The 14,216-nt window shown below is 42.4% G+C and overlaps 1 protein-coding gene across 1 annotated transcript in view; it reads right to left on the bottom strand.

Moving 5' to 3' along the window:
* The window catches only part of Tnfrsf21 (TNF receptor superfamily member 21), a 66,156-nt gene extending 53,396 nt beyond the window's left edge, over positions 1-12,760 (bottom strand). The window contains exon 1 of the mRNA XM_047559421.1: positions 12,242-12,760. Coding sequence (XP_047415377.1) covers positions 12,242-12,337 — 96 coding nt within the window. The 5' untranslated portion in view covers positions 12,338-12,760. The remainder of the gene's footprint in view (positions 1-12,241) is intronic.
* Between the last annotated feature and the right edge of the window lie 1,456 nt (positions 12,761-14,216).

The following is a 14,216-nucleotide window of genomic DNA, read 5'->3' as shown; positions in this document are numbered from 1 at the left end:
TGTTTTTGTATGCTAATGAGATGATTGGTGACTAGAGACCCCTAGGTAGCTTCTGGATGGGGTGTGGTCACCAGAAAAACTAAAATTATAGAGTTGGGACTTTTAGTTCCACCCCGCAACCTCTGTGGAGGAGGAAGAGTTTAAAGGTAGAGTTGAACACTAATGGTTAATGATGCCATCAATCACACCTATATCCTGAAGCCTCCTTAAATCCCCAAAAGAACAGAGTTCAGAGAGCTTCCAGATAGCTGAACACATGCCTGGAGAGTGGCACAACCAGAGAGGGCATGGGGCTCCAAGGTCCTTCCTACATGTCCTGCCCAATGCATCTCTTCTATCTGACTGTTCACCTGTATCATCTGTAATATCCTTTATTAATAAGCCAGTAAATGTAAGTAAAGTGTTTCCCTGAGCTTCTTGAGCTCACCCTAGCAAATTAACTGAATCCAAAGAGGGGGTCAGAGGAACCCTGATTCATAGCTGATCCATCAGAGGCACAGATCACAACCTGGGACTTGCTATTGGCATCGGAAGTGGGGGCCAGTCATGTGGCCTCAACTGAGCCCTCAACCTGTGGGATTTGATGCTGTCTCCAGGTAGACGGTGTCAGAATTGACACCAACTCCAGTTGGTGTGACTGGAGAATATGGTGTCTGGTGGGAGGTAGGAAAAAACACTCTAGCGTTTTTTCTATCCTTAATAATGAGTGACCCTGACAAGTGGCTCAACTTCTATGTCTCCACTTCCTCATTAGTGAAATGGAAGTAAGAATAATACCTCCTCTTCAAAGACTGTTTTGAGAATCAGAATCATACATGTTGGTCATTTTAATTATCACTCTCATTGAATTATCTTACTATATCTGAGCTTCCCTTAGAATTCGACCATCTTTTAACACATCCCAATTAAGATGCGAATATTCGATTCCTGAGAAACGTATAAAAAATTCCAGATTTTAAAAAGCTGCAATCCTGAAACACACCCTCCTGAACATGGAGCACACTACAGAACAAAACAATACAGGCTTCATGGCAACAATTTAAAAGAGAAACATGGGACAATTTTCAAAACATTTAAAATTAAATTGTGGTAAATAGCAAATGAGAAAGCACAAGAGAGAAGAAGGATTTACTATTAATAAGTACACTTTAGAAAACTGGAGTAGCAATTAAAGAGGCATTTCCCAGGGTGAGTTTCCCTGATCCAGTCCTCTAAGATGTTAATGATTTTATGGTTTACAAAAAAAAAAAAAGTGAGCAAACTCTAGCATCTGCCTGTTTTTGTATAGCTCACAAGCTTAAGAATGATTTTTACATTCTGAATAATTGGGGGGAAAAAAGAATAACACTCAGGGATGTATGAAATTACATGAAATTCAAATTTCAAATGTCCACAAATAAAGATTTATTGGAACACAGCCATGTTCATTCTTTGAGGTATTGCCTAGGGTTTCTTCTTCTTACACATAAAGGCAGAATTAATTGATAATTACTACAGAGAACATATGCCCCCCCAAATCAAAAATACATATTATCTGGCACTTTACAGATAATTTACCCATCCTGGTCTGAAGTTGAGGCAATTTTTATTTTATAACCTTCTCTTGGAAAGACACAACTAATATCAACCTATTGTTGGCTCCAGCAGGCCCTGCAGAAGAGCTGACCACAATGGGTAATTATAGGAGTGTGGCCCTTCTCAAATGTATTTGCCCACACAGTCCTTTACTCACAGAACTTGCATAAACAACCTGTAGAACACACGTAGGTAATTCTTCACCACAAATAGGACATTAAGGCCTAGAAAAGTTAACAGACCGAACCTTTAAGAGATAAAATTATAGAACCAACCTAGATGCCCTTCGACAGATGAATGGATAAAGAAAATGTGGCACATATACACAATAGAATATTACTCAGCCTTAAAGAAGAATGAAATTATGGCATTTGCAGGTAAATGAATGGAGCTGGAGAATATCATACTAGGCAAAATAAGCCAATCCCAAAGAACCAAAGGCTGAATGTTTTCTCTGATATGTGGATGCTAATTCACAATAAGGGGGTGCTGAGGAAAATCAGGGGTACACTGGATTAGACAGGGCGAAGTGAATGGAGGGGAGGCAGTCTGAGGGTAGGAAGGATAGTATAATCAATCAGACATTATTAACCTATGTGCATCTATGATAACACAACAAGTGTAACTCTACCTCATGTACAACAGAAGAATAAGAAGTTATACTCCATTTATGTATGATGTGTCAAAATGCATTCTGCTGTCAGGTATAACTAAGTAGAACAAATTTTTTAAAAATGATAAAATTATAAAATTCATCTGGGCATGGTGGCATATGCCTGTAATCCCAGCTGCTTGGGATGCTGAAGCAGGATAATCACGAGTTCAAAGCCAGCCTCAGCAATTTAGCGAGGTCCTAAGTAACTCAGCAAGACCCTGTCTTTAAATAAAATATAAAAGGGGCTAGGGATGTGGCTCAGTGGTTAAGCAGCCCTGGGTTCAATCCCCAGTACCAAAAAAAAAAAAAAAAAAAAAATATATATATATATATATATATATATATATATATAAAACTCAAAGTATTGAAATAGTTTTTCTCATCTGTTAAGGGATCAATTTTGACTAATAAAATGAACACCAACAACAAGAAAAATATTCAGACACCAAAAAGAGAAAATAGATTTAACAATATAAACCTAAATGTTCATGTTTGATATAATACTAACTGTAAAAATACATTCCATACACACAGTTAATAAAAGCTTATAATCAAAAAGGTATAAAGAATTAATGTAAATGAAACTAAAATAACTTTGATCCACAGTTGAGACAGAGGACAACATGAGTAATTAATTATAATATATATAAATCATAATATGGTAATCATAATATGGATAAATTTGTGACATCTCCAGCAACGGCCAAAAAGGCAATCTGCACAACCAAATACCTTAAATATCTATGTTAAAGGCACATAAATAAATTAAAATGATAAACTCCACTGCTGGCAGGTCATGGGATAGAAAACACATTTATGGGTGACTGGTGGCACTTTGTATTAATTGTCTTCCTGAAAACAATCTGGCAATATGCAGTAAAAGTCATAAAACTGTTCATTCATTTCCTCTGATCCAGCAAGTCCACTTTGAGGAATACACTTCGGGGAAACAACCCAAAAGGAAGAAGAGTAATTGGTTTGTCCAGAGACTGCTTGGTAGAAGAACAGCACCTGACAACAGCAGGAAGTCCCAACACATCCAACCAGGGGGTGAGGCTCTTTTAAAACTGGCTGGTGTGAAGGCCTGAACTGAGGTGAATCACAGGCACCTCAAACTTAATACACACCCGGCTGTCGGGGTTCCCAATCTCATCCACTCCTGTTCCAGTCTGTTCTTCCCACCATAGACACTCAACTTAGGAACCTGGGAGGAGGCCTTGCTCATTGCTTTACTTCAAAACCACCTGGCCCCTTCTATCACCATAGGCAAACTCCAAACTCTCTGCTCTATACCTCTAATCCACTAGCCCAAGACCATCATCTCTACCCTAAACGATTATAAAAAATTCCAACCAGCCTCCTGCACCCTCACTGCCTGCCCCTCTCTAATCCATTCTCCACAGAGCTGCCAGAGTGACCTTAAAGAAAGGAGGGGGGCACTGAGGCTATAGCTCAGTGGCAAAGTGCTTGCCTGGTATGTACAAGGGCCCTGGGGCCCATCCCCAGCCCTAAGGCCCATCCCCAGCACTGCAAAAATGAAACACACAAAGGAATCATTAAAATTTCTTTTTAATTCAAGCCATATTATTATCCTGCTTCTCACTGCACTCTGAATGACATCCTGATGGCTTCACATCTTCAGAGGTCTTGTATGATCTAGCATCTTCCTGTCTCTTCCACTAGAATCTAAGCCCCCATTCACTAAGCACACCAAACACAATGGCTTTCCTTCCCTTCCCTGAACATGGTGGCTCTTTCTTTTGTTTGGGCTGTTCTCTCCCCCTGGCACACTCTTCCTCCTGCTCTGTATTTGGTTCCTTCTTATTAAACATCACCCTTCTAGGAACTCCAAGAGGGGGAGATTGTGGGTAACCATTCACTATCATATACCCAGATTCTAGCCATGACTGACATTTAATAGATGCTACATAAATTTTATTAAATAAATGAAAAATACAAATATATCTCTGTAAGAAAGCAGAAAATAGCTACACAAGGAAAATCAAACACCAGCAAGTACATACACACTGGTTTTAGCCATACATAAATATTGTCAAGGAAGAGAACTAAATATGTCGGACACATAAAGACAATTCTGTATCCACTAGGTTCTTTGAGTTCGCCAACTTGCTTATGTTAAATGTTCTAAAATGTTCTTTCTTAATAACTCAGGTACTCTTGAGTTGCAGCTCAAAGTATTGAGGTGTAGCCCAACCTCCAACTACCCCTAAGTTGTCTAGAATGAACAAAGAGTTAATGTAAGGCAAGATCTTTCTGGAAACCATCCAACAAGCATTTATTGTTTAACTACTATGTGTCAGGACATTGAACCAGAAATACAAAGATGATTAGCACACTGTCCATTTTCTTAGAAACTGAGTGGAAGAAACAACACTGGCCCCTGAACATGAGGACAGAAAGACACACACACACTTTGTCCATTCTGTAATTTTTCCTGGACCAGTATCATGGTTTGGATCTGGAAAGTTCCCCAAAGGCTCATGTGTTGAAGGCTTGGTCCCCAATGCAGCAATATTCAGAAGTGGAGCTTTTGGGCAGTGATTAGATCAGAAGGGTTTTAATCGCAGATTAATACATTGATGCGTTCATAACTGATACCATTTTTGGAGGTAGTAAGAACTTCAGGAAGTGGGACCCAGTTAGAGGAAGTAGGTCATTGGAGCATGCCCTGGAAAGGTTTATCTTGACCCTGACCTCTCTTTTTCTCTGCTTCCTGTTCACTATGTGCTGAGCAGCTTTACTCCACAACACCCTCTCCATCATGATGTTCTACCTCACTTCAGGCCCAAAGAATGGGGCCAAATTACTATGGACCAAAAGTTCTGAAACCATGACCCAAAATAAGACTTTCCTTCTTTAAATTGATTTTCTCAGGCATTTTTGTCACAGTGATAGAAACCTCTCTCTCTCTCTCTCTCTCACACACACACACACACACACACACATACAAACAGGTAAACAATTTAAATCCAAGAGGAAAGAAGAGCCATGGACTTCTAGACATAAAAAAAGGAGCTAGGGTTGGATGATAACCAATTAAATTATTCTGGGAACCTGTCACCTTTTGCCTTCCCAACCCTCCTACCTCTCCTACTTTTCATTGGTAGAGCTGGCCATATCTAGAAGAAATGAGATAATGGTCTGTCATAAGGTTCTTCAGGAGATCAGAATTCCAACCACTTTTCCTGTACCAGCAATTAAACAACTTCCCCTCACCCTCTGTCTTTCCCTGGTGGACTCAATCCCTATAATATACAAAAGAGATATATTTGAAGAGGATGCTACCAGTAAGCGTGATTAATCTCACACACCCAACACTGGTAGAACCATTCAAATCCCAGTGTTAAACCAGTTTCTAAGAGACCTGAAATGAAGAGAACAAAGGAAATATTAACAACAGACGGTCCAAGCCCATGCACTTACCCTATACAAATAATTAAGCTGACAGCAAGGAAAAAAAAACTCCTAAAAGCCCTCAGGTTCTTAGCATAAGTGAGTTGAAACTACATTACTAAGCAGAACCCATGTCACACTGTTACTCACTAAGCAAATATTTTTCAAAGTGACCCAAGTTGCAGGGAGGCAAAGCATTCATTCCCTATTTATAACATTTCAATTTGCAGGAGTAGCTTTCCATCTTAACCATGGCACCACTGCCCGTCAGAGTCACACCATAGGAAAATGCTTGCCAGTGGTTCCACACCCTCCCCTTTCAATCCACACACAAGTTACTCTTACTAGTAGTTTTGGCTAAACTTCCAAACACCATCATGGAGCAGAGCTGCTCATCAGAGCATACTTAACTCTCTGGAAAGATCATTTCTGTGTAGAAAGTGAACAGAAAACAAAATTCTGGTGAATTCAAGTGGTCTGGCCCCTACCTTCAATTTGGCAGAAAGAGCAGTGTGTATGAAACCACACTGACCTAGATTTGAATTCTCTCTCCAGCACTTGCCAAAAGCAGGAACATAAACCCTCTCAAACCTCATTCCCTTATCTGTAAAATGGGGTTAATGCTCCTAGCTTGGGGACTTGTGTGATTTACTGAGATGGTTTGTGGAAGGTATTCAACATCAGTGATAAGCACTCAGTAAATGAAGGCTAGAGCCATCGATATCAATGATTAACATTAATAGGCATTTTCTTGTCCCTCCCCTTGAAGCCCTATCGAATTCACAACTGCTTTTATTTGATTCCAGGACTCGTGGACCTGCTCCCCACCTCTCTTCTAAATCCATTAAGCTCATGCTCCTTCTCCCAAAACAGACAGATGTGCAAATGGTGCCAAACAACAGACACACCAAGCAGTTCTGGCAGCAGGGGAAAAAATGGAAAATTAATTATATAAATATTAGATAAGAAGACTTAGCTACGACTTAGCTAACTAAACCTCTCTCTCCTTTTTGTTTTTATTTCTTTGTTGTTATTTGTTTAGGACAGTCTTGGGTGTAATTTTCTAATATTCTGAAGAGAAGATGAAACAGCATAGAGTAGCACCCTGATGACCCACCCAGGTGCTGCCTGGCCCCACACCTGCCTGAGTCCCCTCTGTGCATAGCTTTCCCTTCACCGCAAAAATCTGTCCTCTCCATAGCCAGGACACTGATATGAAAATCCTCCTGGTGGGTGACCTTTAGTGCCCCTTAAGAATGGTGAGATCACTACTGCTTTGGATCAAATATCAGTGCCATCTGGATTTAAATATCAGTGAGCTCCCCTCTCCATAACTGTTGGTCCTGCCCATACTCACTGACATCTGCCAGGTTCCTCCCAGGTTGTAGCATCTGCCTGGGCTCTGTTCCTCTCAGCTTCAGGTTAGAAAAGGAAGGTGGTAGGAAAGCCAGGTGGCAACAGACAAGCCAATTTAAGATTCTTGTTGATTTTTTGGTATTTGACAAATATAAACACTGGAGAAAGGCCAGGATTCATTTATGATCACACCCTTTATTCCTAAAGAACCAAAGCTCTGCAGCTGCTACTACACCAGCCACAAAGTTCAGCTTCCTGCTAACACTAAAGGGGAATTCAATTTGGGGGGGCCAAGCTGACTCCTATTATGGCTTTGGTTGTCATTCTGTTAAACAGACATCTAATGGTCCAGACTGAATCTGCTCCAGATGATCATTAGACACATGCCCAAAGTTCTCAGATAATCTAGGCTCCTCTTTCCACAGAAGAGAAGCACCTGAGTTTGCCAAGAAGTTGCTGGTGACCTGGCATCACTGCAGTTTGCCAAGCCTGCTTGGGGTAAGAAGGTCAGAAGAATATTAGCGCTTACTGGAAAATAGGCATAGCTGTTTATGCAAGGAAAAGTCACTGGATTCATACCCACCCCTGAATAGTCTGATGATGCATCTGACCATTTCCCGTCACGAAAAGAAAAAAAAAAAAAAAATTAATAAACTTTACTTTAGCCAATTATTGTTTACATGTTTTATAAAGCTCTTGCTGAGCAAGCACAAAACTAATGGAGCCTCCAAAGAGGCTTTACTTCTATCATGAGAATGCTTGAACCCATTCTATAATTTTGGCGGCAGGCATGACTTGTGGAGAAAGTCAGGAATCCTTCATTCCAATACAAGTTCTGGGATGCCCATTCCTCCTAATTCCTGACTTCCTGTAAATCACTTTCCCTACTGAGGGAAAGCGTTTTCCTCAAATTGGAAATGCTGCCTTTCTCTGATTTTCAGACTAACAACAGAAGTTACTTCAGGTATTTCAAAGATTTTATCATCAATCACATTTTGTTTATTACCCTGAATCTAAGACATTCATCCACCGGTTCCAGATAAGCAAGTGAGACCCAACAACACTAATGATGACCACAGATCTTACAAATTGTACCTTCGTGGCAAGATGCAAATTCCAGTTCATCTCTGGATTTCCACATCCTAGGTGGGTGCCTCACTCAGAGAGGATGCTCAATGTAGGCTTATTTGTTAACATGGAGCAGAAAAATCCCCTTCTTCAAACTAGGTTCTTTTTCTCTCAACTAAGAAATATAGGGTGTTAGATCAGAGGTTTTGGGCTCCCTTCCAGTTATCAGACTCTAGGAGTATAGTGTCAGGAGAAAATCTTTCGGAAACATAAGCTCTAATTTTAAGTTCTGCATGAACTTACACCATGTCTTGACATGATTTAGCACGTCAACCCCCACCAGACCACTCCTCATCTGCATAGTCAAATAGCCAAAACAAAGTACCAATATGCTAGGACACTGATTCAATAAGGTTAGAAGGTAGCACTAAGCTAGATGTCCAGTCTCAATAACAGTGACAAAAACAAATAGTGGGTGTTTTGTAAGCACACAGCTGGCCCAGATATATAGCAAACGGTCCTATCGGGAATCCAAACGCCGTGAAAAATTATAGTTTCCAAAAGTTCAGCTCCAGTGTTCTCAGTTGTGGTTCTTTTCTCTCCTGACATTCCACTCATCTGTACCAGAAAGCTCCCTGAGGGCAAGAGGCATCTCTGGCTTGCACTGGGTAAGCTCTTCTAGCGCATTCTTTGAACTGACACAAACCAAAGGTCTCCTTTACCTTGTCTCCAGACTTTTGGTCTGGAACACATACCTTGTCTTCAGTTTGTGTTTTACTTTCATCAGAAGCAAAAAGGGAAGAGGCAAGAACACTTCCTTCCAAAGGCACTCACGTAATTCTCACTACGTTCTACAGCCAGCCAGACTTCCTCCTCAGTTTTCCCCCAGTGACCCTTCTCTGTTAATGCACTTTTTTATCAACTGGAAGTTGTTACACAGGCAATGTGGCACAGGGCTGAGGGAGAAGGTTAATTAAGGAGTTCCAACCCAGTGCCATTACTTCAAAGCTATGTGGCCTAGGACGAACTAAAGAAGTTCTTGGAGACTATTTTCTCACCAGTAAAATGAAGACAATATCACCTGCTTGACAGAGATGTTGGGAATAAGTGAGATACTGTATATAAAGCATCTATCTGGCACATAGCAACTGCTCTCTAGATATCCGTGCATATATACACATACATATAACACATATATTTTTTAATTTTTTAAGTTTTTTTTAGTTGTAGATGGACACAATGCCTCTATTTTATTTATTTATTTTCATTTAGTGCTGAGGATCAAACCCAGTGCCTCACACAAGTTAGGCAAGCACTCTATCACTGAGCTACAACCCCAGTATATGTACGTATTTTTAAAAGCCTATAGTAAGCTACTAGGCACAGTGGCACATGCCTGTAATCCTAGCGACTCAGGAGTCTAAGACAGGAGGGTTGCAAGTTCAAGGTCAGCCTTCACAACTTAAGGAGGCCCTAAGAAACGTGAGTGAGACCCTGTCTTCGGACAAAAAGAAAAAAAGAAAAGGAAGTGTCATAAAAATAATGACAATAACAAAGACTGTCACACAAAAAGGTTGATTTTTGAAGGAAGAGGGGTAGTTAGAAGCCATAATAAATGTTTAATCAAACCATCCCACATCCCCACTACTGGAGGTTCTGAGCACCTCACTACGTTTCCCTGAGGTACATGGTGTCTGTCATTGTGATTCGATCAAGATTCCCAATGAATAAATAAATACTTCACAGAACAATGTAGTGAGATCATTGTTTCACACATTAACAAAGCTTGTCCTGGGCTGGGGTTGGGGCTCAGTGGTAGAGCACTTGCCTAGCAGTGTGAGGTACTGGGTTCAATTCTCAACCCCCCAAGAGGTCTGTCAGCAGCTAAAAAAAAAAAAATATTGATTAATTAAAAATAAAAAACAAAGCTTGTGCTGAGGAGTGTGGGGCACGTAAAGTGGGTACAGAAAGGACAAAAGATTTCTTCCCCACCCTGGTTGAGTGCTATACCACAGTCCCTGGTGATCCCTGGCACACCCTCTCAGTCCAACTATGTATCTGGGGAGATATATAGAAAATTATCTTATGGAGTAGACCCTATAAGGAGTATTATAATCAAATGTCTTGGAGGCACCCAACAAAGATGTGGTGACTTAGAGTAGTACATCTAAGGCCATGAAAGAGGAAACTCAATAATCATCCCCCAGGATGATAGGCGTCAAATCCTGCCATTCTATGAATTTAAGCAAAGCCTTTTTATTATAGTTAGCAGCAATAGAAGGAATTCTGGATTAGTTATCACTCTGAAATTGCCTCTAAACCCCATTATAAATTTTACCCATATTCTCTAGTCTTAAGTTACAAATCCAGTGCACAAATTTTGAGCAAGCAAAGGAGCTAGACCCTTTCTTGGTTAGTTAAAATCTACTCTTTGATTACAGTGAAACCCTTCTTTAAGTACATATCTCATGCTAAAAGGTAAAATAAATGAATATTGCATAACACCTTACAATTCACTCAGTGAGTGGACTCTTTGAGGAATATTATAATCAGATGTATCAGAGGCACTCAGCAAACATGTGATGGGTTAGAGTAGTGGGTCTAAGGCCTTAAAGAGGAAAATTCTTTAACAAACCTATCCACCCGTGTTAGGGTGGGTGTTTCCATGGACTTCAGAATGTTTCTACATCGATTGTCAATCCATATTCAGCGCCCCAAGAACTTCCTTTCCTGCTAACCATACTTGTTTCAAGGATACAAACCTGGGTTTTACCATTATTATAAATGGGCAGAAAAGAGTCTCTGTAGGGAGACACGGACTTGCCTCATTATAAATGCTAACAGCAACAAACTTTTCTTTAGTCTCTCCCTTCCCCTTAAAATACACACACACAAGGAACCAGAGTGTCTGTAGGATGAATTCCCAGGCCATGGCAACAGCAGTGCCCTGGGATCTAAGCAGGTTTTGGCTGGCCAGTCAGCAAGCTCTTTCGGAGGAGACAGCAAGCCTGCCTTTCCCTTCCACAATTCTGCCATGAAAATAGCCTCTTTTTGTTTGTTTGTTTGTTTCTTTGTTTGTTTTCATTTTTGTTTGGTTTTTAGTTAACAACCTCCATCCTCCCTGCAGGGATGAAATATAGGCATGGGAAGCTTATATTGGCTTGAAGGTCTGATTTCATCCATTTCGTCCGTCTAATTCACCCCTTCACCCAATATGAGAAACAAGGGGAAGGGACTTAGGGGAAGTTGTAAGTTTTGGGTCAAGGATGTTTTCAGGTTTTGGTCAGACAGGTGATGGAGGACTACGCAGAGGGCACGCCCCAGGTGTGGATGCAATTTGGGTGCTGAAGGAGCCTCCATCACCCTGCAGGGTCACCTGTCTAACCACAGGTAAATGAAAAATAGTAAAGACTGGAGGAAATAATCTTTCTTTATGTAGATCTCTTTCCCCTCCCCCCGCCCCACCGGGCGCCAGCATGCTGACTGGCTTCAAGCCGGTGTGCTTTGAAGGCGCCTGAGAGTGGATCTAAGGATTTTTTTTTTTTTTTTTTTTTTTTTTCGTTCAGAAACAGACCCACCCGAGCCAAGTGGGAGGAGAAATGAGAGATGTTAGATGGATGAAGAAAGGGGCGGCCTGTGCCCTGCTCCGGAATGCACCGAGCGGAAGCACCGAGTGGTCTCCAGTATCCGAGGCGCACCGGTACCGCTCTCCCACTGCGGTAGCATCCCGACATGACACTGCAGCTGCAACAAAGCGGCGAGCCATCGGCTTCCTATACTGCAGCTCCCACCCCTCACCATGGAGAAGGGGCAGCGGTCGATGGGTTGTGGGGATGTCGGAGTGAGGGTAGATGTACAGGGTGAGAGGTAGGCCGAGTAGGGAAAAAAGCCCTGAAATGCGCAGGAAGCCGGGCGGCCACCTCTCTCGCCTCCTCCAGCGCAACCAGACTGCAAGGAAAACAATTCGCCTACATTCCCAAGCCTTAGCTGAGCCCTGAGCCCAAATGACCTACTAGGAGCCCTCCGCTGTGTTGGCTTCCCTTGCAACCCTGCCAATCCAGCTGGCTCGACCCCGCACCTCCTGCATTAGCGGTCAGGGGACCCGCCCCGTTCCCGGAGAGCAGCTCCTTGTGCTCCGCGCAGCCGCCACCCACGGTACCCCGGAGCGCTCACCAGGAGAAGGGAGCCCGCGATCATCGTGGCTCCAATTCCGCCGGCGATGCGGCTGCAGGAGGCGAGGGCGGTGCTGCTGCTCGCGGAGGTCCCCATGGCTGAGCCGGGGGCTCGCAGGGACTCCCGGGGCTCGTGGCCCTACGGCAGCTGGAATCGGCGGCTGCTACTGCCCAGCGCCGCATCCACCGCCGCCTCCCGGACCGGGAGCCCATCTACCTCCAACACCCCATGTGCACTGCGGCAGCCAGGCGGCCGGGCAGGGGAGGGAGGCGGCAAAGGAGCTCTGGAGGCGCTCAGCACCTGCCGAGCGGCGCGGCCGCCCGGGCTGGGAGAAACAGCCGCGGCTGCAGCCCGCGCCCCCCGGCGCTCTCCTCCGACAGCGGCTGCGGAGAACCAGGGAGGAGGGTTAGCCGCGAGAGAGCAAAGGGACAACTTCCCATAGCGAAGCTTCCAGCCACTACCAACCACCCTCCTCCGCTGCCCAGACCCGCCGGCGAGGGACTGAGTAGGGTGGCGGTTAAGCACGGGGACACACGTGGTGGCGCCGAAGGGGCGGGGGACCGGCCCTTTGTGATGTCACCCGGGAGGAGGTCGGGCTCTTTGTGCGGTCGGCAAGGGAAAGGCGTTCCAGGTACAGCGGGGAGGGAGAGGGCGCCCCTTGGCGTTCGTTGAAGAAATCGCATTTGCTTGTGGAGCCAGGGGAAGCATTGCGAAGTCATGCATACCCCTGATTTAACTTCTTTCTAAGATAATGTTAACTAAATTATTTCTACAGCCGAGACCTAGCTATTGTTTCCGACACAATTATTAAAAACAACCAACGACCACACAATAGTTAGATCCACTACGTGACAAAGAGACTTGTGTGTTGGTTCTCAAACTGCTGTGCTTTGAACCTGGTGGAGGGTTTAAAACATTTATGTGTTGATTCCTGGGCAATCAATATCACCAGAGATTCTGACTTAAATTGGAACAGGATGTGGCCTGGCCTGGGCATTGGGATTTTTTTTTTTTTTTTTTAAGTTCCCCAAGTGATTTAAAAGTCAGGTAAAATTTGAGGCCTTCTGGGCTAAGGAATGCAGTTAAGGAAATCCATACCAAGAATTCCAGACCCCGAGTACTAGTATTGGATCTTTGGATGGTCCACAGCATCAGACTCATTGAATCTGTGGACAGATTCGTTTTCCTAAAGGATTCAGATTTTGAACCAGATAAATTATGGATCATTTGAATCTTGCATAATTTGAATCTAGATGGGGTATAAAGTTTTATTACTCTGAATTTTTAAAAAATATCGACTTTCATTTCACTTTGTAAAAATGGTTCAACCATTGATTAACTCAACATAGTCACTTAGACATGTATTTTCTGGGAAAAGATAAAAATTCAATGATACATAAGGAAGTTTTCTTTCTAAAGATTAAGTAAAGAGAAGATGCCGTGTTGATAAATTGTAATTATAATTAAGATCAAAAGATTAAAAGCAAGAACTAAGTGGGTAAGATCAATTTTATCTTTGCCATAAAATCACTCTACCTCCAATCTCCATCTCTGGACTTTTTCAACTTCTGCCCAATGTTGTACAATTCTCTTAGATTTTTTTTATCTCAAACGCAATGCTAATACTTTACTTTCCTTAGTACATTTCTAATCAGTATACTTTTTTTTTATCCTTCCATATTTTCTCTTTCTATTTAAAGACCTGAGACAATATAACTAGACACTGGGGAAAGCACCAGTATTACCATCTTGCCTCGTACTTTTTTCTCTATCCTGAACACTTTGGGAAGTTTTGGTAAATTTTCAAGTTTTAGAAATATAAGTATGGTTTTCTCCCCTTATCCTTATTCTCAGTTGGTGCCTGAATCTATGGATAGCCCCCAACCCTTTACATACTATGTTTTTTTTTCCCTATACATATACACATACCTATAATAAAGCTTAATTTATAATTAGGCATAGAATGAAATTAACA

This window comes from Sciurus carolinensis, chromosome 7, assembly GCF_902686445.1.
Source record: "Sciurus carolinensis chromosome 7, mSciCar1.2, whole genome shotgun sequence".
In the NCBI taxonomy this organism is placed as follows: domain Eukaryota; kingdom Metazoa; phylum Chordata; class Mammalia; order Rodentia; family Sciuridae; genus Sciurus; species Sciurus carolinensis.
This window is presented reverse-complemented; position numbering and strand designations above follow the sequence as displayed.